Source organism: Zalophus californianus, chromosome 7 (assembly GCF_009762305.2).
Source record: "Zalophus californianus isolate mZalCal1 chromosome 7, mZalCal1.pri.v2, whole genome shotgun sequence".
Taxonomy (NCBI): Eukaryota; Metazoa; Chordata; class Mammalia; order Carnivora; family Otariidae; genus Zalophus; species Zalophus californianus.
This window is the reverse complement of record NC_045601.1, coordinates 20128805-20156742: the sequence shown is the minus strand read 5'-3', so window position 1 is coordinate 20156742 and position 27938 is coordinate 20128805. Positions and strand designations below refer to the sequence as shown.

Below are 27938 nucleotides of genomic sequence, written 5' to 3'. Positions count from 1 at the left end.
AAACCTGAATTTATCTAGTGCATGGAATCTCTTCCACTCATTTGTTTGCCCACAAGGGCCAAATTCCACCTGGCACACACATACTGGAAGTTATTGAACCACAAAGAGATCACATCCGTTCTTGGGATGTAATACCTGTCTTTCTATGTTCCCTTGTGATGGTAGGAACTGGAGATTAGAGAGTTGCTTATTTGAGTTTCTACATATCTGCTCTCATTTCTCTACAATGAGTTAGAGAAATTGGAGGGCTGTGATTTGGCAGTCATAGACCTTGGCAGAGTGTCATTGGAAGAGCTTAATCAACAATTCCTGTGTGGTTCATCAACCCAAAGCTCTTCAAATTAGAAGGTAGCTCAGAGAAAATCTAATCCTACAAAAGATTCACTCTGCACTGAAATGTCATAGCCCAAGCTTACCTAAAATGTTTGATTCTCAATATTGGGATTCTCAGAAATAATGTTTTCTTTCTTAGTTTTTATTAGTGAAAACAAATGATTTCATGCCCAAATGGGAAACTGGACCATGACATTCTCATTTTGAGCTTATAATTAATTAAATTATATATTGTGTTAATGCATAGGGATAAGGAAACAGATACCACATATAGATAAGGGAAATTACAGTGGATGATTTCTAGTCAGATTTTTGTGAAGCCTTCCTTTATATTTCGTGTATAAGTATTTTAACCCTAGCATTCTCATTAACTGTATTATCTTTGTGATCTCATTAAATGCCCATCCAGCTCCCTCTTGATAGTCTTCTTGTCAAAATATACTCTGAAGATTTTATATAACAGTTGTAAAGAATTATTCACCATCAGAGCGTGTTTGCCTATGTTCTGAGGATAACCATGGGAAAGTACCCGAGACCTAGTGTGTTGTGGAATTGACAAGCTGCCTTTGTGTACTGCTCTGTTTTTCAGCCTGGCATTTTCCATAGCATCATGATCCTTCCAGCTACCCACTGCTTTCAGAAAGATCTGCTTAGCCAAATCAGATCAGGATGTCAGGGCTTTAATGGGTTACCTCCCCCAGGAGCTTTTTTTTTTTTTTTTTCCCGGTAGAAAGAGAAAAGTCATCTCTTGCTAATGGCAGAATTTCAGGTATCAGTGAAGGAAGCATCTTGGGCTAGATGGGCCTTTGCCAGTACTTTTAGTAGCATTGTGTGTAGGCCTTACTCCAAATACCCTGGCCAGAGGAGCAGATAAAATGCCCAGGGATATTTACTTGTTTGTGTTTTTAGTTGGCACTTCAGTGACTCTGCCTTGCTCATCATCACACATGGACACAGCCTGTCACCCTTCCTTGCAGTCTCCCTCGACAGTCATCCCTCCAGGCCCATACTGATGCATCTGGTCCCCCTATGGCATGTCCAGTAAGACTGTGGGCTCCAGACTCTGACTGTCAGGGCTGAGTCCTCTTCTCTCCTATTTACCATGTATGGATATAAGCAACCTTTTCAAGCTTCAGTTTTATCATATGATAAATGGTATGTTGTGGGTTTCTGAGGTCAAAATGAAAGAATGATGTAAAGGTGCTTAGCACATAGAGCTCAAGAAGTGTTAGCTAAATAAATAATAGACTCTCATAGAGTACTTACAATATGCTAACATTTACATATACCAAATCATTTAATTCTTACAACAACTCTAAAAGGTGGTTACTATTATTTCCAGTTTACAGATGAACCAAAGCACAGAGAAATTAATGGACTTACCTGAAGTCCCACAGCTAATAAGTGGGAAGTCAGAATTTGAGTTCAGGGCTGTCTGGTTCCAAGGTTCCTGCTTGTCAACATTCTGCCATGCTTCCTCTCCTATAAACAAATAATACTACTCTAATGGTATTGGCAACACCATTGGGAAGCTCCTCTGCATAGCCTGAATCCAGGTGAAATGCAGGTCAAACTAAGGCTCTGTAATGCCAAGTGGCTTGGAATGAGGCTCTGTAATGCCAAGTGGCTTGGAATGAGCTTTCTCACTATGATGCAGAAAACCAGGGCTAGCCTTACAGCCTTGTAATAGGAGACCTCAGATATTATCCAGTACAACCCATTCCCTTTACGGATAAGGAAGTCCAGAACTTTGCACATGGTCATGGACCGAGGCAGAACCAAGCCCCAGTTAGGTTCCACAGGTCCAAATTGAAGGGATTTTAGTCAACTACTTTTACTGCAGGAGACTCACATGTCCTTTGGATTAAAGACAATCTTCCTCCATAGGATAATTTCCTTTTGACCCAAGGTAAAATATATTTGACTCAGTTAAATGGAATTTTATACTAATGATGCAAAAGCTATAAAAAGTGGGGTTAAATAAGAGGAAACCAAGAGCTTAGTAATAGGGTTGGGTTAATTCCACTGAACAAGAGGTGGCTAAAAGCAGCTACTTGGAGGGGCAGGGGAGCACCTGGATCCTGCTGAATGTCAGTCCAGTGACATTGAACAGTATGTCCTTCTATTACTTCTGGTTCACTTAATGAGCTTGTTCTGTAAGCAGCTTTGTTTTCTCATATGTTTCCTGTTTCTGTGGGGCAGTGTCTTGTTCTCTGCTTTTCAGTGACTGCACACCTAAAAGTTGGCAAAAATAAACCTGCAGGCAAGATACACTTTAAATGATTACACAACAAATGCTTTCTCCTCCCCTACAAGTAATACACTTGTAAAAGATCAGATTGGGGAAGGAAAAAGCTGTTGAAAAAAAAATTTGCTAAGCAGATGCTTACTCTGACTACTGAGAATATGAAATATGTTTTGACATGAAGATCTAGATTATGAAAGAGTGCTGATTCATATTGTTCTAGAATCACCAAATGCTCATGCTGTAGGGAAGCTTAAAGATCTCCTAGTATGAACCCACATTTCCAGCACGAGCAAAGAAGACAGAATGATAAACAGCTCAAGGTCAGAGCTAGTTAAAAACAGTCAAGACTTCTGGCTCTTGTCCTGAAATTTTTATAGTGTAATGTCATATAGAGGACCAAGAAGAATGTGTTCATCTGCAAATAGCAGAAAACTATCTTAATGGTGGCTTAGCAGATAGGGATTCATCTTTCTCATGCAAGAAGACATCCAGGGAAAGGCAGTGCAAGAGCAGAATGAAACACAGTAATGCTACCAGGTACCTGGGCTATTCTGTCTTCTGCTCCTCCAGCCTTCATGTGTAGGCTTCCTCATCATGTTTCACCCATCCTACATGGCTGCAGTACCTCCAGGCTCAGGTCCATGTACTGGTATAAAGACAGAAGGGAAGGGGTACCTAGTGGTTCAGTTGGTTAAGCGGCCGCCTTCGGCTCAGGTCATGGTCCCAGGGTTCTGGGATCAAGCCCTGTGTTGGGCTCCCTGCTCAGTAGAGAGCCTGCTTCTCCCTCTCCCTCTGCCTGCCGCTCTGCCTACGTGTGCTCTCTCTCTGTCTCTGTCAAATAAATAAATAAAAATCTTAAAAAAAAAATAAAGAGTGGTGGGTGGTGGGAGGGATGGGGTGGCTGGGTGATAGACATTGGGGAGAGTATGTGCTGTGGTGAGCGCTGTGAATTGTATGAGACTGTTGAATCATAGACCTGTACCTCGAAAACAAATAAAAAAATAAAAAAATAAAGACAGTAGGGGAAAAGGCCTAAGAAGCAGGCCTGCCATCTGACCTTTTTCAAATTTTCCCAGAAGCCTCACCTGGCCTTAAATCTCCTTGTCTGTAACTGGGTCATACATCTGCATCTCCAGCCACAAGGGGGTATGGGAAAGTAGGTGCTTTTGGCTATGCACAGTCACCCTAGACAAAGTCAAATATTTTTTAGTAAGGAAAGATGGGAGAATGGATAATGTGGAGGAAACAACTAGAGCCTGAAATACAGCGTATGCTGAGGTAGGTAATTAAGGGCCATAGGCTTCAGAGTCAGACACATCTGAGTTCAAATTGCAGTTCTCACAATTTTTGGATAAGTTACTGTATGTCCTGGGCCTTAGGTTCCTTTGTAAATGGAGATAATTACGGCAAAATGAGATAATAAGGGTGTAGTGAAGCTAAAAGAAGATAATTAAGACATAATAAGATCTTCATAAACTTTCACATTATACCACTGCTTTAGGATCTGGTAACGTTAGTGTTGCTTACCCTCCCTGGGCCAAGCTATATTTTGATTTCTTTAATTTCAGATGGAATGTTCAAGATGCCACAACATAGAGCGTGGTTAAACAGGTTTTATTCATCTTTATTTCCTATTAGAAATAATGCCCAAATAATATTTAAACATTATTCACATGGTTTCTAGCCCTTTGCTCAAACAGGAGAGACTTTAATGGGCCAACCTCCCTGGTCTCAACCTGAAGTAATTCGTTGTATGGAGGAGAGATGGCCAGACCTGAGTCTAGCCCTTGTAGAAAATTTACAGCAAAGAGGTGTTCTGAGCCTTTTGTACCTTTTGTTAGGGCAGAGGCCCAATAGGTGAGGAAATTTATAACTCCCAAACTAAATCTCACAGAATCTTAAAGAAAAAAGAGAGAGAGAGAATACCGCTTCTTTAATAAATTAGGGGAGCTCACTTCAGATTTTAGGATTTCAAACAGGAAACCTGCATATATTACAGATGCTCTCTCAATCCAAATATGTAGATATCTCAGGAAATGGCATAAGGTCTATGGGCAACTTTGCTAAGGACATTAGTATTTCTTATTTTTTTTGGAAGAAAGATGGTTATGCAGTCATTATGAGAGGTTCATTTCCCTTCTGGAAAAATTTCCCACATACCCCATAATAGCTATGTTTAGCATGATATTCAGATGAAAACTGTACCCTATGTATTTTTATTAACAAAATAATGTATGATTATTGTAGGTAAATTAGAAGACAGATAATAAAAATTAAAAAACATCATTATATATGATTTTACCATCTATAGAAAACCGGTGTTAATATTTTCATGCATATTCTTTACTTTATATATATGTAAATATAAATACACAGTAAAATTGTATTTTTAAAATGTAAAAATTTACACTTTGCATACTATGTTTAATTTTTTTGTACTTAACAATATGACATAAATATATTTGATGACATTGAACATAATTTTACATCATCTTTGGAAATGGTTGAATGTGTTTTTAGTGTAAATACACAATAATTATTTAACCTATCTCCTGTTATAGAGCATGGGTTTGTTTGTTTCTGTTATGTTTTCCAATTATGTGCTGTGATGAATATCCTTATAACTGGAACTTGCTGGACAATGAAATTAATTTCTGAAAACTAAATTTTTGAGTCAAAAAATATGAATGTAATTTAAAGCATCGATATTATAAATTTTCTACCAAAAAGATGGGAACAGTTTATACTATCATTGGTAGCATATGAGAGTGCTCATTTCCATGAACACTTGCCAACACTGTGTTATCATAAAATATATGCATAGTTTTAGTGTGTTTGGGTGTGTATTTTGGGGTATTTTTTTCTGAACTTGTTGCTATATACAATTTTCCCAGTTTTGATCATCTACATGATACCAGACAGGCAGGAGGAGTGGACGGGTGTGATAGGGGCTGCTTCTGTGAACCTGTTTCCTTCATGTGAAAACTGAAATGGAAAAATGTGACTTTCCTGCAGGAATAATGATCTCTTTTTTTTATTTTTATACCACTTACATTTTTTCTTCTTTTAACTTCTTTCTCCATATTATAAAGGATTTGAGTGAGAGAAACAACAAACTGGGTTATTGCATAAAGCTCTAAAATAGATACAATGAGGCATTTATAGCTGAAACTTAAAGACTCAATGACAGAGACTCAATATAGACAAACATAGACTTTTGAATGCATTGCATAAACACCAAAAATAAAATAGGGAAGGAATTGTTTTGTGCAAGTGTGGTAGAAAAAATAAACTAGGGACAACCTGGGAACAAGGTGACCATGACTGGAGAGCGAAGCACTGTTGTTAAAAAAAAAAAATCACGAGCTTGGGTTTTATAAATAGGAACATGGAAATAAAGGAATCTAAAGCTCTTGGGTCAGTGCTAAAGCTTATGTCCAATTTTAGATTCTACAACTTGAGAGAGACATGGATGGAAAGTAAAAATAGATACCACTCCCTGAACTTTTTGTATGTTCTGGAAACTTTGTATTCATTAACACATGATTTTATAATCGTGACAAGTCTTTGAGATGCATATTATGATTCCTCTTTTATACAAGAAGAAACCAAATCTTAAAGAAAACACTTTAAGGCTATCTATCTTCTTATTGAGGATCCAGGATTCAAACCAGGTTGATCTGCCTCCAAGACTCATCATCTTAATCACTCAGCTATAATGTATACCTGAAAACATGATGTAGCAAAAGGGCAAGATTCCTTGGCCTTAATCCTATTGCATAGAGATAACAGTCACTTTTTGGTAAATTTCCTTCTTCTACTTGGGTGCTGGAACTATACCTGCCCAAACTGGGATTGTTAGAGGGAGGGCTGGGAAATTGCTGGTAAAAATGATTCCCTGTTCCTTTGAATGCTCTGTGTGAGGAAGTTCCAGCACTGACCTTGCATATAAATTTCCTTAATGCCCCTAAGGCAGGTGATGACTCACTTCTGATTGACCAGCCCCATAATACTGACTGCAGGTATGTGGATGGAAGCAGCGGAGCCATAACATTTTTAAGGTATGAAGTGGGAGAACCAAACAAATTAAAAGGTTGCCAAGAAAGGTTGAAGTAGCAGGGATTATTTTTCTAGGAGAAGAGAAAACTGAATTGGTGTTTCCAGAAAGACTTAAAAAAAAAAGTTCAAACCAGCTGAAATCTTTCTTCACTAAAAATGAAGAGGGAATGAATTTAGATTTCATTGTAAGAAATTTACATCAAAAAGAAGGATTTCCTGATAGTGATAGTTGTTGAATATTGCAGTGGGTTTCCAGAAGGTGCTGTGAAAACAACTTTTTTCATCATAATTCTTTTAAAAATGGGTTATTATCTTATTTGTCCAGAAGGCAAAGTAATCAGTTTCCAAGCTCTCAGACAGAGACTGGCTCACAACCCAAGGGATTTCATTATCCCGGGAGCCTGAGACTACTATGTAATACCAAGGAAGGTATGTAAGGTATGTAAGTGTGAAATAAAGCAGAGATTAAGGAAGTCTAGACCATAATACTGGTGGATCTTAAAAGCAAAAGCATTCCTTCATTAAGGAGAGTGAAGAAATATCTATATATTTTCCCTGTGTGAATGTTTTCCTCATATAACTGATACATAAATATATAGGGATGAATTATGTTGAATGTATTTGTTTGACCAGGATAATCTATGAAGATGTAATAAAAGGGCTTGAGCTTGGTTCAGCATGATGGCTGAAATGTCATTGCCACCAAATGGAGCTCAGATTGTTTCTTAAATATAACCCCAATATTTTAAGAGTAGAAGAAAAAATGATCAATGTAAGGACTAGTCTTCACTGCCTACTTTTTGCCATGGTGGCAGTTCACACAGGTGATTATGAAATCCGAGACAGTTTTATTCCATAGCTTGCTTGCTCAATGAAACTTAGCTACCAAACCACTACAAATCAATCTTTTATGAACGAATGTCTGTTGATCTGGTTGGATAATAATCATATATAACTTCCTTAAAATCATATTTAGCTTAAAAAATTCAGAGTTATAGCCATTATTTTTCTCTCTTGAGATAGTTCTATTTTTTAACCAGTTTTCAGTACCTTTTTAAACTTTGTTCTGTGTAGACAATAATATCTAGTTCTATTATGTTTAAGTTTTTTTTTTAAATTAATTTTCAAGAGATGCCTGGGTGGCTCAGTCGATTAAGCGTCTACCTTCCGCTCAGGTCATAATCCCAGGGTCCTGGGATCGAGTCCCGTATCAGGCTCCCTGCTCAGTGTGGAGCCTGCCTCTCCCTCTGCCTGCCACTCCTCCTGCTTGTGTTCTTTCTCTCTCTGAAAAATAAATAAATAGAATCTTTAAAAAAATTGATTTTCAAACAATGGGAATTTCTTTGTAAACCCCATGTTCTCTCTCATAAATTTCCCCATAAGTTTTGTTTGGAAGCTTAGTTTTATAGAAAATCTTGATTTACTCTGTAATTTAAAAATAGAAATTAAGATTTTTCAACATATTTTATTATTATGTTTTAGGGGCTTTGTCAGATGCTACTCTTCCCTTTCTCACCCTTTAGGTTTTAGGCAACATTATAACAGTGATAAAGTCTGTTATAAAATCTGTTACAACACAGCAACATATAGCACATTTCCATGTTGCAACCTTGTAGTGGTATGCCAGATGCTTCGCTAGGGATCCGTTATATAGAGTGTCCTTCTATAAACCATGAACCTTCTGCTCCAGTGGGACTTCTTCCTGCCTCTAAAAATCTTTTTTTGTGGATTGTCATTTGCTCCCCTTCACTCTGAATGCCAGTCTCTTGCTTACATTCTTCAAAGTCCAGTTGCATTCCTGTGTTTCAAAGAGGCATTCTATGATCATTTCTGCTTTCTTAGTCTGTAGTTTAGTATTACAGTGTTTCCATTTCCCATGTAGCATTTATAACTGATTATTGTTGCTGTAGGTTGTGTGCTTGTGTCATCCTCTTACTACTATATATAAGTCCATGTAGGAGGCAGTTTGAAATGCTGATAAGCAAGAACTTCTGAGCTACATGTTAAATCCTAGGTCCTTCTCTCTATGACCTTGGGCAAGTTACTTAACCTGTTAGAGCCTCTATGTCCTCATCTGTATAAGGGGAGTTATAACCTTTATGATGGAGTTGTGTTGAATTAATGAAATGCTAAGATGCATAGCACAGTGCCAGACACAAAGTAAATATTCATCAAATTGAAGGCAGAGCCCATGTCCAGGATTTCTTGGCAGCTCTCTAAGTGCAGAGCCAGGAATTTTTTCAAGTTGAGAGCTCAATAACCTATTTGCTAATTGAATGAAAATATGCAGCTCTCTATCAAGTCTGAGTGTTTACAATTACATGGCCCTTTTATTTTTTGAGAGTTTTGTTAAAAGTCAGTTCTTTATATATTCACAGCTTCTTTCAGGGTTGCACACAGAAATATCTAAATAAATGCTTCAGTGTTAGGAAAGGCAAGAGGAGGCCTGCACAGCTGAATGGAAGGGGGAAGGGAAGCAGAAGGTGGGCTCAGTGCTGAATATTTTAGTTTCAGTCTGGCATTGTTTGCTCATCACCTGGTAGGGAGGCAGAGTACCTGTCCCCTAATTTTCTTTCTATTTGTAGAAAATCTGTTTATATTTTAAGACCCAGAATAAAGGTACCCACCCAGCTATATTTAGGTACAATTGACAAATAAAATTGTATATATTTAAGGTGTACTATGTAATGGTTTGATAGACATATACATTGTGAAAGGATTACCACTATCAAGTTAATTCACACTGCCATTACCTCACATAGTTACGTGTGTGTGCATGGTAACAATGTTTAATATCTATTCTCTTAGCAAATTTCAAGTATATAATATATATATATTAACTATGTATTATTATATGTAATAATATATATCATTATATAGTCAACATGCTGTACATTAGATCCCCAGGGCTTATTCCTCTTGTAACTAAAAGTTTGTACCCTTTGACCAGTATCTTCTCATTTTTTCTACTCCTCACCCCTGGTAACCACCATTCTACTCTCTGGCTTTCTGAGTTTGACTCTTTTAGATGCCTGCGGTATTTGTCTTTCTATGTCTGGCTTATTTCACTTAGTATAATGTCCTCCAGGTTCATCTACATTGTTGCAAATGGCAGGATTTCCTTCTTTTTTTATGGCTAATATTCTGTCATAAATATAGACCACATTTTTTTTAATCCATTCATCCATTGATGGGCACTTACATTGTTTTCATATCTTGACTATCGTGAATAATGCTGCCATGAACATGAGAGTGCAGATAATCTCCTTGAAATACTGATTTTGCGTCCTTTAAATATATATGTATTGTGGTTCATATAAATTTTGGATCAGATGGTGGATCATATGGTGGTTCTATATAAATTTTTTTTTAAAGAACCTCATACTGTTTTCCATAATGGTTGTACCAAATTGTATTCCCACCAACAGTGTCCAGGGGTTCCCTTTTCTCTATATCCTTTCCAACAGGTGGCACATCTTTGGGCAGCTTTTCCTGAATCCTAACCCACAGCACCTTTATTAGAGACTTAAACTTGTGTGTGTCACGTCTTTAGTTCTGTTGCTACTAAATGAAAGTAACATGATTTTAAACTTCCTGGCGGCAATTTTCTTCCCATTTTTTTATGGTCTTTGTTTCTAGCACTGTTATCAATATGATGACTACAATAGGGCTGTTCTAAGAATCAGATAATGTTTGTGAATGTAATTTTTAGAGTATAAAGATTTATAAAAGGACAAGTTATTGTTGTTGTTGTTCCTATATTAGAACTGCTCTCATGGAAATTTATGTGCTAATTTGGAGTCTTTTAGGCATCATGAGAAAAATGGGCAGTTGAAACATGGCCCAATGCATGATATTCGGCTATCAGTTTCTATAATGAGGAGCTGCTATCCAAATAAGAAAATATGAATACAGAAAGTGGGACAAATATTTCATGAAACCTATGCAGACATTTTTTATTATAAAAACATACACATTTAATTGATTTAACTATTAAGAAAAATGAGCAGTAACCTAGGACTCAAGTCATTTAAAACTGCTCTAGTTCTAACACAAACAAGCTTCGTGCCCACTGGTGAGCCATTGCCCCTGTGTGGTTCGGTTTCCTCGTCTGTAACCTGAAATGTTTGGACAGATTATATGTAAGGCCTTTACTAGATTTACAAAAACAAAGATTTTCTTATTTGAACGCATAGAACATTCTTGCTCAGTCTGTATGTATTTTGATAAGGGAATAAAATACTTTTCTGTGATTGAAATCTAAGGATGGGACTTTAGCAATAAAGTTACTGCCCTTGTAACACCATCTTCTGACAGACTGCTGAGAGAGTTGGCTAGTGATGTCTGTGTCCCTTGTAGATTCTTGAACATGCATTTACTATGGGAAAGTGGCATCTGATGTCCTTCTCAAACACTCTTCTGCAGACAGATGAGCATCCACTGCCAGCCAGAGTTTTCTCCCTTATAATCAGTCACTGCCTCTTTCTTGTCTGAGCCATGATGTGTTTCCAAAGTCTGTGGAGCTGAGGATTTTGTGACAAATTAATGCTCCCATTTGGGCTTCACTGGACTGCATTAGGCCACTGAAGGTGGTTAAATTTAAAGGCAAATACATTAATTGATATTTTAATCTTATGAAAAAGGAAATGAGAAAGATTTCCTTTCAACAATATAGGAAAATCTTATGAGGTTCATTACAGTGCCCACAAAAGTTTTATAGATGTTAAGATTTAAGTCCTAAGTCCTTTTTTGGGGGGATATCATTCATTTACAATTATTTTGACTTAACTATTACTGTACATATTGTATACTATATATATTGTATACTGATACCTAAAAAATTTTGAAAACTACTGCCACATTGTCTACCAAAAGTTTGAATTGCTTTCATGAAAAGTAAATGTATTTGTGTCTTGCCAGCATTAAATATTATTAATCTTTATAATTCTGGCAATCTGATAGGTGAAAAAAAAACTATCTGGTTTTAATGGCACTCTTTTGATAGTTAATGATATTCAGTAATTTTTTTCATATGTTTATCACCCACTTTTACTTATTTTGTTTAAATTGCTTATTTATAACTTTTGCTCCTTTCTCTATTGTGCTGTTAAAACAAATGCACTTTTACTATGCATTTAGTGTCTAGAACTATTCTAAAGATTAGTTAGGATACATCATTGGATAAGACATAAAAAGATGTTCTCATGGAGCTTATATTCAAGGGGGGAAAAGAAAAATTAACAAGAAAAATGTCAGACATATGTTCTAAGATAAAATAAAGAGACATGATCAGGATTTGCTGGGGGATTACTTGAAGCTAACTGATAAAGAAGGGTTTTCCAGAAGGGGTGGTATTTATATTGAGACAAGATTGACAAGAACATCTGTAGAAGATCATCTTTTCAGGTGATACAAACGGCTAACATAGAGGCATGAATGAGTTTAGGGTATTCCAAGAATAGAAAGACATCTATGGGTCTAGAGAAGGTGGGGGAGAGGAAGTGGGCAGAGATGGGGTTGGGCCAGTTGGAAGGCTCAGTCCATGTAAAGGCTGGTAGTTCAGGGAAAGGAGTTTTGGTATCATTCCAAGTGTTGGGAAGTGATTGAAGCTTTTTGAAGAGGTGTGATATAACCTGATTTCCATCTTGACTGATCACTCTGTTATGTGTGGAATGAATCATTAGGAACAAGAGTAGAAGCAGGGCGAACAATCAGGGGGTAGGGCAGTTGTCTAGGCAAGAACCTATCAGTTACTTAGAATAGAGGATAGAGGACCTATCAGTTACTTAGAATAGAGGATGCCGTCAGTGGCCTGCCCAGATTCGCTATCTGTCTTGTGCACCATTCTCCCAGCTACTGTGAAAGTAGGCTTTTGTAAATCTCAGCTGACCCCTTCCTGGGAGGCTATACCTCCCCTGACTTACTGAGGACCTTAGCCAATGACTGATTGACAGGAGGGTTCTGTTTCCTAAAGGTGGGGCTAACTCTGTGCTACAGTTTGTGCTGTAGCACTTCCTTATGGAATTAACTAAAGCTAATCACTAGCTGAATGACATTCCTGTTTAGCATCTGCCACCTGTCCTTCACAGATTCTTCTGCTCCTCTTCTCAATAAATAACTTGAACAAGAATCTTCATCTCAGCTATGTTTTTAGGAAACCTGACCCAAGACACTTGGTTTAGGATGGCAGAGGTTGAAATGGAGGAGACTGGCTTAGAAATGTTTGAGAGAGAGAGTCTGTGGAATGGACCTGGAACATGAGAGAAAGATAGAAATCGAGAGTTCCTAAACTTTGTTATTGAGCAATGGGGTGGGTAATGGCATTATTTACTAACCGCAGATGTCTGGAAAGAGCAGGTTTGCAAGGTGGAGAGGGAAAAAATTCTGTTTCAGATATGTTAAGTTTGAAATGTCTATAAATGGATATATCAGGGATGCAATTGGATATTCTAATCTTTTGCTCTAAAGGGCAATCTAGTCTGAAGACCTATATTTGGGATTCAACTATAATATTCAAATGGTGTTCGAAGGAATGTGACTGAATGAGTGTATTAGGGTGAGAGTAGAGATGAAGAAGAGATCAGGTTGTGGCATGAAAATATTCGAGGTTGAGCAGAGGAAAATCTAGCACATACATTGAGGAGTAGTCAGTGAGTGGTGACTAAACTATGAGAAGGTGTATCACAGAGACTGAGAGGATAAAGTGTTTCAAGGAGGCTGTGGTCAGCTGTTGAGTGCAGCTGAGTGGTTAATGAAGATGAAGACAGAGAACAGATCGTGAAATAGGCAACAGGGAAATTTTTGGTGACCTTGACAAGAGAAGAGTTTGACAGAAGAAGATTCTGAGGTAATGGGAAGAGAATGGGAGATGATGAAGCAAACACATTGACCTAGGCATTTATCATTGCTATGAATAGGACTAGAGAATGAGGTAGTAACTTAAGTGGGGAAAAAAGTGCAAATGCTTTTATTTTTTATTTTTGATTAACACCATTGGAAGGAAATAACTGATTTTTACAAAAGAGAGGGGATAATTGCAGGAGAAAGTTCTTGAATAGACAAAAACCAGTGAGACCTAGTGTTTATGAGTAGGAGTTGGCTCTATCCTCAGGCAAAAACACTTCAAATTTACAATAGGAGGAATGCCAGAGAAATAAGTGCCAACAAAGAAAGCTTTGTAGATGTGGTGTATGGCTAAGTTAGTTTTTTCTGATTATTTCTGTGTCTTTGTTGAAATATGAAATGAGGATCCCAGCCGAGATGAGGGTCAGAGGTGGGGTCAGTAAGTTTGGAGATTTAAGGAGGGAAGAGTAAGGATGAAATAATCATGTTAGAGACTAGGAGATTTTATTAATGGAGGAGATGTAGTATAATTTCCTTGCACTATCGAATGCCTCTTTTGGCATGAATGCTCATGAATTTTTAATTAGCCAGTCATCAGGATTTTTAGTATTTTCTAGACATACTTAGGTCCTCAGATGTAGAGGTGGAATAGGTAAATGGTTGGGTTTAACTAGCACTGGGGTTTTGTCAGGAAGACACAAGGCAGTTAAAGAATTTGTAAGGGAGTGATTATGAGGATAGGGTATGAGATATGAGCTGGGCTAAGAGGCTAATGAGAGGAAGGATGGAAAGAAAGATGGGGAGGTGAATTGGTTTGAGGTGGTGATAAAGTTGAAGAAATCTAGGAGTGGGGGTAGTAGAATAGATGAGTTTGGAAGAGAAGAGGGGGTAAAGAGAGTGGGATGTTTGACATCCACATTCAGAGATATTAGAAACCTTTGTGACAACGAGGTCAAAAGTGTGGCTGTGGGATTAGGTGCATTATAGGAAATATTATTGGTTGGAGGGGGTTGAGAAACTTGGAGGACATGGTATTGGATCATCTACACAGGTGTCAAAATCCCCAAACTTGGGGAAAAGAGGAGAGGTATAGGGGACATTAAGATGGGGGCTAAAGTCATCAGTGAAATAGAGAAATAGGAAGCTGGCACAATGTGATATTTGCTTTATTTCATTGATTTTTTATGTGTTCTTAGTTTTTTTAAAGTATATTTTATTGTAAGAATGATATTAAAATAAAAATCAGAACGTAAGGCCCAAACTCCCATAAGCCTGTTGCTTCATCAGAGGATGGTGGATTTTGACTAAACCACATATCTGCTTCTTGTCTGTTTATTCTGGCCGGGCCAGGTGTCCCGTTTGTTTAGCTTACTCTTCCTGAAGTGTCGCAGGGTTTGCCACCGTGAGTGTCTGCCTCTTGACTGGCAGCCAGCAGAAGTGAGCCCTCAAATGAAGAGGCCTTCTCATGGTGCTGATTGACTGCCTACCCAATGTGCCAATCTCTCCCACATTGCTAAAAATCTGTGACAACCATTACCAATCACTGTTGTAAAATAGTGCAGTAGTCCTTCATTTCTCAAAACTTGTTTCACTGTGGATGCCCTGGTTAGATAGTTTCTCATTATCTTCTCAGTGTTGGTGGCTTGATTGCATTTGATGTCTCTCTTGAATCCATCCAGATCTTCCTTCAGTTCCAGTTATATTTACAAATTATTTGGCATGTCTGTCCTCTCCATTCCTTGTGACTAACGAGTCTTTATTCCAGCTTGTAAGTGCTGTGCTGCCAGGTTGTCTTGAACATCTGCTGATTGTTTCTGGACAGGGAATTATGGGGAGAGCGGAATGGATGCTTTCAAAGAGCTGGCTGCCCAGGAAGGCCTCTGCATCGCCCATTCAGACAAAATCTACAGCAATGCTGGGGAAAAGAGCTTTGACCGACTCCTGCGCAAGCTCCGGGAGAGGCTTCCCAAAGCCAGAGTGGTGGTCTGCTTCTGCGAAGGCATGACGGTCCGAGGCCTCCTGAGTGCCATGAGGCGCCTGGGCGTCGTGGGAGAGTTCTCGCTCATTGGAAGGTAAATCTCAATCTCTCTCTCTCTCTCTCTCTCTCTCTCTCTCACACACACACACACACACACACACACACACACACACACACACACTTTGGTCCACATATGCTTGGTCTCACAAATATGGATTTCCTGTCTCCAAAGAGGGTAAGATGTGCTCTGCTGGGCTGAACCTTAACTCTGGATCATGGAGAGTGGGGCTATCATCATTTTCCTGCTAGACAAGAGTAGGGTAGTCAATGACAAGATGATGAGACTGCTTCAGAAAAAGGTTGCCAGAATGTTTTGTTCTGAAGAATTATTCTTTTTATGTGCTTCGGGCCCCTTCCAATCCTCTGGCCCTCAAATCACACACATGCTTATGTCTTCACACTTCCTAAACATAAGAATCTTAATGGAGCATTGGTGGATGGAGGGTAGCAGTGAAGATGGAAATATATAGTAAGATACAAAATTTAAAGGGCTGGCTAAATGCAAGTGAAAATATGCAGCTGAGCTGTGGATCTTAATAATGTGCTCTTTTACACGCATGGGATGGCTGAGTGATGCTTTCAGCATGTGACTCCTGAAATAGCAGGTGGTGGCTTCCAAGACCTCTGCTCTTCTTTCTAGATCATATGTACTTGTGTGGGAATAGGTTTTCAGTATCATTGTATCTTTCATAGGGTTTTTGACGTAACAGGTATCTTGTTTAATTTGCCTACTTATAATATTTGCACAAAGGAACTGCTGAATTTTTCCAAGGAACCTACTGAGTTTACCTAAATGAAAGTCTCCACTGATCCCTGACTTTGTCATACTCATCTTCCAGATTGCTTTTTCTCTTTCCATCGCCTCTATTGGCTAGAATAAAATCTATACCTCACCCGTTGAAATACCTCAAACCCTGGCTCTCTTCTCTAGGAAGCTAAGTAGTAATGGTATGGACATCCTCTCCAGACTTTTCCCTCTGTCCTTGAACTTGTGGTAATGACTGCAATATTAATAACACTAATCTCATCATCATCTGGACCTGGAGGTACAGGACACTTCAAAGACTTTAGAGAAGAAGGTAGGATATAAATACAACTAAAAAAATAAAGAAACAAAGAAGTACTCTCTCATGAGGAGATACGGAAACAAGATCAAAATATAATTCAAGATTAAGAAAATTACTGAATTTAAGTATAATTGGCACACTGTCACAAAATGTCATTTTGGCTTCTTCGATATGATGCAGTTGTGTGAGGCCACTTAAGAAAGCAAGTCTTGAAAAAGTCTTAAAAAGGAATATTATTTCCTTTATGAGTGAAAAGGAGGTAAGCAGCATTGTTGAAGTGTTATGTAGCGTAAGGTCGGTAATATATGTACCAGGACAGGTGGCCTACAGATATTCAGCCCTTTTTATTAATTTTGTAAAATGACTGCTTTTATGAAGGGTAATTATTTACCATTTTCATGGTATAACAATTGTCTGTGTTTTCAGAATTCATTCTCTTTAATATCCATAAAGACACTATCTGCCTGGATTCTGGAGAGCTTAAAGAGATGTGGCGAATATGTGAGCTTTGGGATATACAGACTGCCTAATTGTGAAATATAATTATACAAATGTTGCAGTGAGTATTTGGAGTGTAAAGGATTCATTCCATCATGATTATTTAAAAATTGAACGAAGGTGGTGATGTAAACTTCCTTCTCTGGCTCTTGCCTACCTGCAATACAGCTGAGCTCATACAGGTATTTCTGAGTCTCACATATGCTTGCTCATGAAGAGGTCAGCTACATGTGATATCTACTTCTTTTATTCCTCCTGTCTCTGCCCTACCTCTGCTGGGTCCTGCTGACACATTCTAGGGAACTGTCATAACAGTGAACACCTGAACTTCTGAGGATGCTGTTCCCCGTGCCAGTGGTTATTGCCAGTGACTCATGGAGCCCTTGAGATGCCAAAGCTATGCCCCTCTTGCTGCTTCTCTGCCTTTCTGGGCTATATTCTTCGAGGGTCTGTTAGAGTGGTATTGGCTGTTGTTCTCATATCTTAGAGGATTTGGGGGAAAATGGCCTTTTCTTATTCTTGGTTCACAGTTATCTCCCTTCCCTGGGAGAGGGATCAGTTCAGATATGAGTCCATAGGGAGCTAAACAGGAAACCAAGCCAAGTAGTAACACTACACCGTACCTAGAATTAGCTTTCCCTTCAGATGTTTCATTCTCCCACTTTCTGAGGGATAAATTCTATCCCAAACTCTCCTCTGTCCCTCATGGCAATGAACATTTGGTGGGCTTGATTCTCTCATTTCTGCAGGCATGTCCAGAAGGGTTTTAGTTTAACATCAAGTTGCAGCTTCTAGCTACATATGCAGTGTCATCAAATATATCTCCCTTCTACTTGAAGGGGTTTCATGATAAACTCTTTTGAGGTCAGGAGCCATTGTTTGGTTTCTTTCACAGCACATGGTATGATTCTGGCTGCTGCCCGATTTACAAGAGGGCATTGTGTAGATGGTGATGGACCTCTTTTCACAGAGGTGAAGATAAGTAAGTTGTGGTTTAGATTGCAGCAAAAGACACTTAATTAAAAAAATTAGAACTTCCCGAATGAAGATTTATATTCCCTTGCCTCCATGACTCCTCTTTTCTCTCACACTTCACATGAACATAAAAGGAAATGTTGTTGGTGCCACCATCCAAACATATCCAGACTTTGACAACTTATTGCCATTCTTGTCACTGCCATCCTGGTCCAAGGCACCATCGTCGCTCACCTGGTTATTGTGATATCCTCCTAATTGACCTTTGCCACATCCCCCCCATTTTTCTCATAAGTCTTACCATGGCCTTAAAATCCTGCTTCTGTTGTTGGGGATAAGTTTTTCATAATGGCATAATAAACTATAATAACAGAAGAATTTTTAAATAGGAAGTTCTAAAAGATAATAAAAACATTCTATATTTAATGAATGTAGGCTAATGGAAAAACCAAACAAAAAGCTATATGGGCTGAGAGTTCTAGCTCTGGCACAGAGTAATCATGTGATCTTGTTTAAGTCACTTTTTGTCTCTGAGTCTATTTTTTTCTATAAAAATTAACAACCTATGACATATTAAGACCATATGACAGAACTATGATCAACAGGAACATATTTATAGATTTATTTTTTTCTAAAGTTATTCATGAATTTATATTAATCCATTTACATTTTCTTACCCACCACTTTATTAAAACCAGGAGAATATGTTGAATACTGCTTGTCAGTATTAGTGTCTTAATGTGGCCATGGAATGTAGCCAACAGACCCACAGGAAAATCAAACCTTCTACTTTGGGCAAATTGGCAGAACATTGTCACCAAGTAAGTTAACCAACCACAAATTAGTCATTATGCAAAAATAAAGTTCCATCTTAGTTCTATGAAATTGCTTCTTTTGACATGATTCTCAGAATTGTGCTTACCATATCTATAATTATAATTTTAATGATGATTGTGATGATGATGAGCACATTTGTTTGGACCTTACTATATGCCAGGCACTGTTCTAAGCACTTTGTATACATTAACTTATCATAACAGTATTATGAGAAAGGTGCTAATATTATTCCCACTTTGATGTATAGAGAAGTAAAGAAGTTGTCAAAAGTGCTGCCATTGCTGCTATGTTGTATTTTTCCCAGAGATGGGATTTGAACCTAGACACTTTGGCTTCAGATTTCATGCTCTTAATCACTAAGTTATACTCTGTCAAGCTGTGATTGTTTTACTTAAGACATATTAGCATTCTCCTTAGTTTCCTTTCAGTTTACTCTCTCCTCTAGAGATCTATCTTGTTTAGATTCACCTTCTTTGAGAAAGTCAACTGAAGTATCTCTGTAAGAAAGTTTTGTATTTCTAATTATTTTATATTTCTAATTATTCTCTATTTTTTTGAATCCATTTTCTCTCCTAGTATTAAAGTTTTAAATGATAATTCAATAAAGGGGCTATTCTTTTCAAGCTGATTATTTTTTATCATAATATGAGACTCCACAGTCTTATTCTCTATGTAGTCTGTATCTATGGAACTATACTTATATAGAAGCCAATTTGGGATAAGTGTGTGATATTTCTCTGAAATCTTAAGTTTTATTTATTAAAATTGTAATCGTTAACTGATCAATTTGTTCTTATTTTTGTGTTGTTCCTTTATTTGAAGAAAGTGAAAGTGAGCATAGTTTATGTGTATGAGCACATAATAAGGGCTACCATTTATTGAGTGTTTGGCTATTAATATTTGATATCTCCAGTCTTAACAGCAGCCCTGAAAGGTTGATTCGGAAGGTAGAGAAGTTAAACAACCATTCCAAATTCCTAAATTTAATAAGTGGTAGAGATAAGATTCGAGCTTACTACTATACCATAAGATCATACAGATACCTAAATATCAAATTGTAACCTCCTCAAAGTTGAACAGGTTTTATGTGCTTGTTGATTTTCCCATCATGCCTAACAGTATTTGGGTGTGGTAAATATTCAATACTTTTGTCAGAAAGCCTGGGGAGTCATAGAGCAGCTGGTTTCATTTTGTGGTCCTTGATTTTCCTTTCACATTCCAGGATCAGTAAGTTTTACCTAGCATGGTAAAATTTGATGTTCATCAGTCAACCTCTACCTCTAGGATTCATCTGTAAAATTAGAACTCATTTTGTTTGCCTCTCAGGTTGTTGTATTTTTCTAATTATAAAATGCCTACTTGCCTATTAAACTGTAGCTAAGTGTCAGTGGTAGATCTCCTGTGGGGACCTAACAACACACTCTTCTCAGAGGGTGAATGAGAGCTTTCTGGCTTTAGTCCTATACCAGGTGTTGACATTATGCACCCTTTTTTCCTCATCTTGGGAAGCCCTTAACAGCAGGCTTATATTCTGTCTTGTTAGAAGCTTTTGGTTAAATATCTTGGGTATGCCATATTTGACTGTATATTTCCTAGCCCCCTTTATTTGGATTATGAACTCGTCTTCTAAATTTCTCCACTATACAAAAGAATCATCCAATAAAGACCATGAAGTCAATAACCTTTCATTTTGCCCCCTCCCCCTACTATATCCTGGCCTATCAAACTATAAGTGTAGGGTCCTTACATTTCAAATGCCTATCCCTTATTGCTGTGTGCTGTTTAATCTATCATCTCTCCCAACTCTTATCTTCTAATCCACTAGACCCACTTTCCATTATCTGTCACTGCAGAGAAATTCCTTCTAAAACTTGACCCATGAAAACACTGACACCATGGTTTTTGAGTTGAAAGCACAACAAACATTAAGCACATATTTTAAAAAATGGCTGAAAAGGAGCAATTGCTTTATCTGCAAAGAGGCTACAGTTTCATTTTAAAACAAAGGAAATACCCGTTTTTTGTTTCTTGTTTTTTACAAGGCAATGTTTTTGTCTTTCTTCCAAGAACACATATTTGGAAAACTTGCCTTTATACCCTTGAACAAGATGATATACTATGGTATTATATTTCACACACTTTTTTTTAATGAAAAATGAATTATTTTAGATCCCATCTTTACATTAATGGAAAAAAATGGGGAAAATATCTAAAGTTTTCGGCCTTCAAACAAAATTGTAAATGTTATATATTATGAAGTAAATGTGGACTTTCAGTGAAGCGTGACCTCCACCAAAATGGATTAAAATCAAGAGGCTGGCAAAGCTGATGAGCATTTTCTGATGCGTGATGGTCCGACTTAACAGATACATAACCTGGCCTTCTCTAGGTTCCCAAGGGCAGAAAATGATTGCTAACCTACTGACAGGCAATCCCTTCTCCACAGGCAGATTAATGAGAGCTTTGTGCAAGATTACACTGTTAGAAAAAGACTGAAAAATGTGTTCTAGGGAAGGAGAGGGGATTTAGTTTAGAGTACTCTGGAGAATAAACACTATTTGTAGGATACTGACAAGTATTTTGAGCATAGATCTCAGCCACAGAAATGTTCAGGATTTTCACAATAATTGGGTGGCTGATTTGTATATTAATGATTAACTCTTCTTTACACCAATGCCTATTTGCATGTTTCAGATAATGGACATCTGAAAACTGAAAGACTATTATCTTGGTCTCTACTTGCCTTTACGGTACTAGAAACACTGAAGGGTATTGGGTGCCCTCTGTATTTATAAGGCACTGGCTCAATTTTAATGGATGAAAAAGGAAGTCATTATGATTTAGTCTAGTTTGTGTTTGAGGCTGATTGAAGACAATAGAGAATTTATCTTAATACACTTTTTGTAGTTCCTATGATAGTCTGTTTGCAACCTGACTGCACAACAGAAGCAGCAGGGGCACTTATAAATGCAGATTCTTGGATCCCACCCCAGACCATCAAGAGGTGAAGGACTTTGTATCTTCTTTTTTTAAAGACTGGAGATGAGTTAAGTTTCAGAACCACTACCCTCTCATGCTACATCTATGCTTTGCACCAAGGTGGCATTCACTATGAATGAATTGCTTTCAGGACATATTGAAAGGAAAAATGAAATGAATTTTAATTCTACTGCCTGTTATTCTGGCACTTTAGCTCTTTTTTTTAATTCTTAAAATGTATTTGCCTTCAAGATTTTCTTTCAAAAGTAAAGGTATACCTGAGAGTAGTAAATAATAATATTAACAGTAGTACCGGTAGTAATAGTAATAAACACTATTTGCAGCTCTGTTATTTCTTGTATTTCTGTCCTCTCCTGATGCCCAAAATGGCCTGTTGACCTGCCTTGTGAAAGCATAATCATGTCCTAGTTTTTTGACTAATCAAGATTGAGAGTAGGAAGCATTTAAACATGTGGCAAATTAGTCCAGTCATCTCTGAGTGTAGGGTTGCCTGGGGCTAAACAATGAACTACTGTTTCTTGCTAATTGTGGAATTGGGATCTGATGACAGAGTTGCTCATCAGCTGCTTGTCTCTCTATATCATAAACCATAAAAACGTCAGTTTCTGGGCTCCACCTTCTTCAGATTCTAATTCCGTATGTTTGGGAATGGATCGAAGAGTATATACATTTCAAACAGCCTTATTGAAACTCACCAATTTTAAGTGTTTCATTTGATGAGTTTTGGTAACTCTAAATAGTAATGTAAGCACCATAACTATATGAATCATGAAATAGAATATTTCCATTACAGCAAAACGTTCCCTAATGTCCCTTGGCCAGCATTCTGGACACAGGCAACAACTGATCTTCTTTCTGTCATTACACTTTTGCCTTTTCTAGAATGTTGTATAGAGGAAATCATATAGAATGTAGTCTTTTATGTCTGACTTCTTTTTATTGGCAAAGTGTTTTTAGATACACCCATGCAGTTGTACATATCAATAGCTTCTTTATTGCTGAGTAGCTTTCTATGGCATGGATATGCTTCAGTTTGCTTATCCATTCTCCTATTGATGAACATTTGGGTCATTTCCAGTTTTGACTATAATGAATAATGCAGCTATAAATATTCACGTATAAGTCTTTGTGTGGACATATATATTTAGTTTTCTTAAAGAAATATCTAGGGGTGAGATTATGGGTCACATGGTGCTAAGTCTATATTTATAAGCTTCTTTATAAGAAACTGCCAAATTATTTTCTGAAGTGGCTGTACAGTTTTGCAGTTCCACCAGTGGTGTGTGAAAGTTCTAATTCCTTTACCAAAATAGTATTGTCAGTCTTTTTACTTTTAGCTATTCTGGTGGGTGGGCAGTGGCATCTTGTTGTGGTTTTAATTTGCATTTTCATAATGACTAATAATGTTGAATATTTTTATGTGCTTATTTGCCATTTTAATATCTTTTTTGGTGAAATCTTTTGTAGACGTATATGTTCATCTTGTTATCAGGTTGTTGGTCTTATTATGAAGTTGTAAAAGTTCTTTATAATTTCTGGACCCAAATCGTTTATAATATACATATTTTCTCTTAGTATGTCTGAAAATTTGATTTTGTTAACAGGATCGTTGGATGATAGAATGGTTTAAATTTTGAAAGTCCAGTTATCAGTTTCTTCTTTTATGACTTATGTTCATTGTGTTCTATCAAAGGTAGCTTTACCTACTCCAACATCTCAAACATTTTTGTAGTTTTATAGTGTTTCCTTCTATATTTAGATATATGATTAAATTTTACATTTGGAGTTAATTTTCATACATGTTATGAGATAAGGGTGAATACTCTTTTTTTGACCTAAAAATATCCAGTTGTTCCAGAACTGTTTTGTTGAAAGGACTATCATTTCTCCATTAAAATAGGCTACCATTTGTTAAAAACAATAGTGTATATATGCATGTATATTAATTAACTATTTTTAGCCTTCCATTTTATCTTTATCTTTGACTTACTAGCTATGATTCTTTATTATTTTATGAATAGTTGATAATGGGGTTTGTAATATATTTAAGTTATTAATGTCCACATTCCAAGAATATTATACAATATTACATATAGTATAAGAACTTTAGGGCGCCTGGGTGGCTCAGTCGGTTAAGCGACTGCCTTCGGCTCAGGTCATGATCCTGGAGTCCTGGGATCGAGTCCCGCATCGGGCTCCCTGCTGAGCAGGGAGTCTGCTTCTCTCTCTGACCTTCCCCCCTCTCATGCTCTCTCTATCTCAGTCTCTCTCTCAAATAAAAAAAAAAAAGAACTTTATAGCATTTCTATTTGTCCTTCTTGATATATGTTCTATTGTTATATATTTTACTTCTAACCCTGTTATAAAGTGTAAAATACACTATTATTTTTGCTTAAATAGTCAATTATCTTTTTAAGAAACTAAAAATGAGAAAAAATTACTTTCTGTAATTACCTATATAATTACTTTTTCATTCCTTTGTGTAAATCCATATTTTGTTCAGCATTATTTTCCTTCTCTCTGAAGAATTTCTTTTAACATTGCTTGTGAGGTTGGTCTGCTGAAATAAATTTTCTTCACCTTTTTGTCTGTAATGTTTTTATTTTACCTTAATTAAAAAAAATTTACCTGGTATAGAATTCTAGGTTGATTGTTGCTGTTTTTTACTTCCAATATTTGAGAGATATTAATCAGTTATATTTTTTTGACTTGCATAGCTTCTGATGAAAAATCTGCTGTAATTCTTTGTTCCTTGAATGTGTATTTTTAATCTCTGATTGTTTTAAGCATGTCTTTTTATCACTAGTTTTCAGCAATTTGATTATAAGCCTTGATGTGTTTCATAGTTTTTTCAAATCAAAATTGGAAAATAATTGGCTATTATTTCCTCAAATATTATTTTTATCTATGCCTTTCTTTTCTTGCTGCCTTGGGCTCCAGTTATATGTATGTTTGATTGCTTGATATTTTTCTACAGGAGAATTATATGTCTTTTTTTTCACTTCTCTTTTTTTGCTTCATTTTCTACAATTTCTATTGCTATGACTTTGAGTACACAGATTTTTCTTTTTGGCCGTGTCTAATCTATTCTTTATGCCATCATGTGCATTTTTTATTTCAGAGATTGTGCATTTCATCTTCTAAACTCATTATAATTAACATTTTTGTGTGACTTCAGTCCTTTTATATTTATTAAGGCTTGTTTTATTGTGTAGCATATGCTATTCCCTGGAGAATATTCCAAGTGCACGTAAGGGGGATTTATATTCTATTGTTGTTGGATTGAAGGTTCCATAAATGCCTGTTAGGTCTAGTTTCTTCTTATTGTTAAAGTCTTCTATTTCCTATTGATATTCTGTCTAGTTCTATCCATTATGAAAAATGGGATATTGAAGTCTCCAAATATTATTGTTGAATTGTCTTTTTCTCCCTTTAACTTAGTTTTTGTTTCATGTATTTTGAGTTTCTCTTGCTAGGTCTATGTGTGTTTCTAATAGCTGTATTTTCCTGATACACTTTTATCATTAGAAAATATTACTGTTTATATCGAGTGACTCTTTGTTTTAAAGCTTACATTTTTCCTGATAAGCATATAGCTACTCCTGCCTTTTAATGATTCCTGTTTACATTGTATATCTCTTCCCATCCTTTCATTTTCAACATATTTGTATTGTATATAAAATATATCCTGTAGACAGCATGTAGTTGATCTTACTTTTTAAAATCTAGACTTATTACCTCTACCTTTTGATTATATTGTTTAATCCTTTCACATATAATGTAATTATTGATGTAGTTGGAGTAACATCTACCATTTTATATTTTGTTTCCCAATGTTTCAAGTCTTTTTGTTCCTCTGTTGCTCCTTTAATCATTTTTTCACTATATTTTAAAAAATTATTTTCTTAGTGGTTGTTCTAGGGCTTACCATATAATCTTAATTTACGAGTCCACTTCAAATTGATGCTAACCTAATTTCATTGAGATATACAAATGTTACTTTTATATAGCTCTATTTCCTTTTTCTTCTTTTTGTGCTGTTGTTACACATTACATTTATATATATTAAAAACTTAGTAATGCATTGTCATAATTATTGCTTTATAAGTTATGCCTATTATAGAAACTGACATGAGAAAAGATTCGTTGGGATTTTTATATTTGCCATTTGACTTACCATTTCATATTCTCTACATTTTTTTTTTCCTATGGATGCAAGTTACCTTCTGGTGTCATTTATATACCAGGTACAACTTTGTTCCTACCCACCACCTTTGTGCTGTTGTCAAATAAACCCCATTTCCCTGTGTTAGAGGTCCTCATACAAAATTACATGCATATTCTTTTATACAATTGCTTTTTAAATCATTGAAGTAGAGAAAGAAGAAGAAATATGCATTTATACTATTTTTTATAATTACTTTACCTTTACCTATGCACTGTGTGTGTGTATGTGTGTGTTTGAATTTCTGTCTTGGTTAACTTGCTTTAAGCCTAAATTATTTCCTTTAATATTTATTTTATTTATTTTGGGGGGTACATCCTCTAGGAATGCATTTACTCGGTGTTCGCTTATCTGGGAATATCTTTATTTCACTTTCATTTTTGAAAAACAGTTTTGCTGGATATAAGATTTTTAGTCAACAGCTTCTTATTTCAGCACTTTGGATATGTCACCCAACTACTGCCTTTTGGCCACCGTTATTTCTCATATGAGCTCATTTCTTGTTCTGACCAGAGGAGGTGAAAGTGTTGGGAAGGGGGGTGTTCCCGTGTGAGGATTTTTCAAGTGGAAAGCCCTTAATTCTTGGTAACCCTAATCCTGTCCCATTTCCCCTTCTTATAATTTTGATGGATAGTAAAAATAATCGAGGATTATTGCTTTAACTGTTCTAGAGAGTAAAAATCAATAACCTCTTCTACTGAACGATTATTCCAGAGTTTTAACTATATACTGTGGAAGGCTGATATTTGCACAAAAGAAATTTACACTTTTCTCCTGAGGTCCTAGTTGTAGTTACAGCCAATGTCTGGTGTGTTTTCATATTTGGGAAAATTTGGATCTTTGCTTTTTATCTGATATCTCTCAGAGATGGGCTTGGTGTCTGCATCTTTTTAAAATAACATTGAAGAATGAAAAAAAAAAACATGCTTTGAACATTCCTTTTTATACTTTTTTTATAGTAATAATTTTCTACCTGCAAAAGTATATTCCCAAGAAATTACCATAGGCAATTTTTCAAAATGTAGATGCTGCTTTAGAGATTTATGGAAATACTACCCAGTAACTAGGGAGTATGACCTAAAGGGCTTCTGGGTTTGGCATTCCTCTCTAATGAGGAGATGAGCAGGTATATTTTTTTTTCCTTCCTCACCAAATGTAGCACATTGTATAGTTATTAAAATTCACTCTCATCAATTCCTTTAAGGATTGCAAACCTAGCTAAAAACTCAAGGGAGCCAGAATTGCAAAAAATGTCTCAGTAACAAAGTACAGGCACACCTCATTTTAATGCATTTCACTTTATTACACTTCACAGATACTCCACTTTTTATAAATTCAAGGTTGGTCGCAACCTTTCAATGAGCAAGTCTGTCACATCATTTTCCAATAGCATTTGCTCACTTCATATCTCTGTGTCGTATTTTGGTAATTCTCATAATATTTCAAACTTTTATCATTATATTTCTTATGGTGATCTGCAATCAGTAGTCCTTGATGTTACTACTGTCATTGTTTGGGGGCACTGCAAACCACATATATATAAGAGCAAACTTAATTGATAAATGTATGTATTCTGACTGCTCACTGACCAACCATTCTCCTATCTTGCTCCTTCCCCTCCAGCCTCCCTATTGCCTGAGGCACAGGGAATAGGGCTTAATATTGAAAATCAAGCCAATTAGGAACCCTATAATGGCCTACAAGTGTTTAAGCAAGTGGACTCTTACTTTCAATCAAAGGTTAGAAATGATTAAGCTTAGTGAGCATGTCAAAAGCTGAGACAGGCCAAACGCTTGGCCTCTTGTGTCAAACAGC

General features: G+C 36.6%; 1 protein-coding gene across 3 annotated transcripts in view; it reads left to right on the top strand.

Moving 5' to 3' along the window:
- Positions 1-27938, top strand: part of GRM1 (glutamate metabotropic receptor 1) — a 438705-nt gene that overhangs the window by 98365 nt on the left and 312402 nt on the right. For all 3 annotated transcript variants that reach the window (XM_027604132.2, XM_027604133.2, XM_027604134.2), the window contains one exon: positions 15306-15555. In XM_027604132.2, the coding sequence (XP_027459933.1) occupies positions 15306-15555 (250 nt within the window). The remainder of the gene's footprint in view (positions 1-15305; positions 15556-27938) is intronic.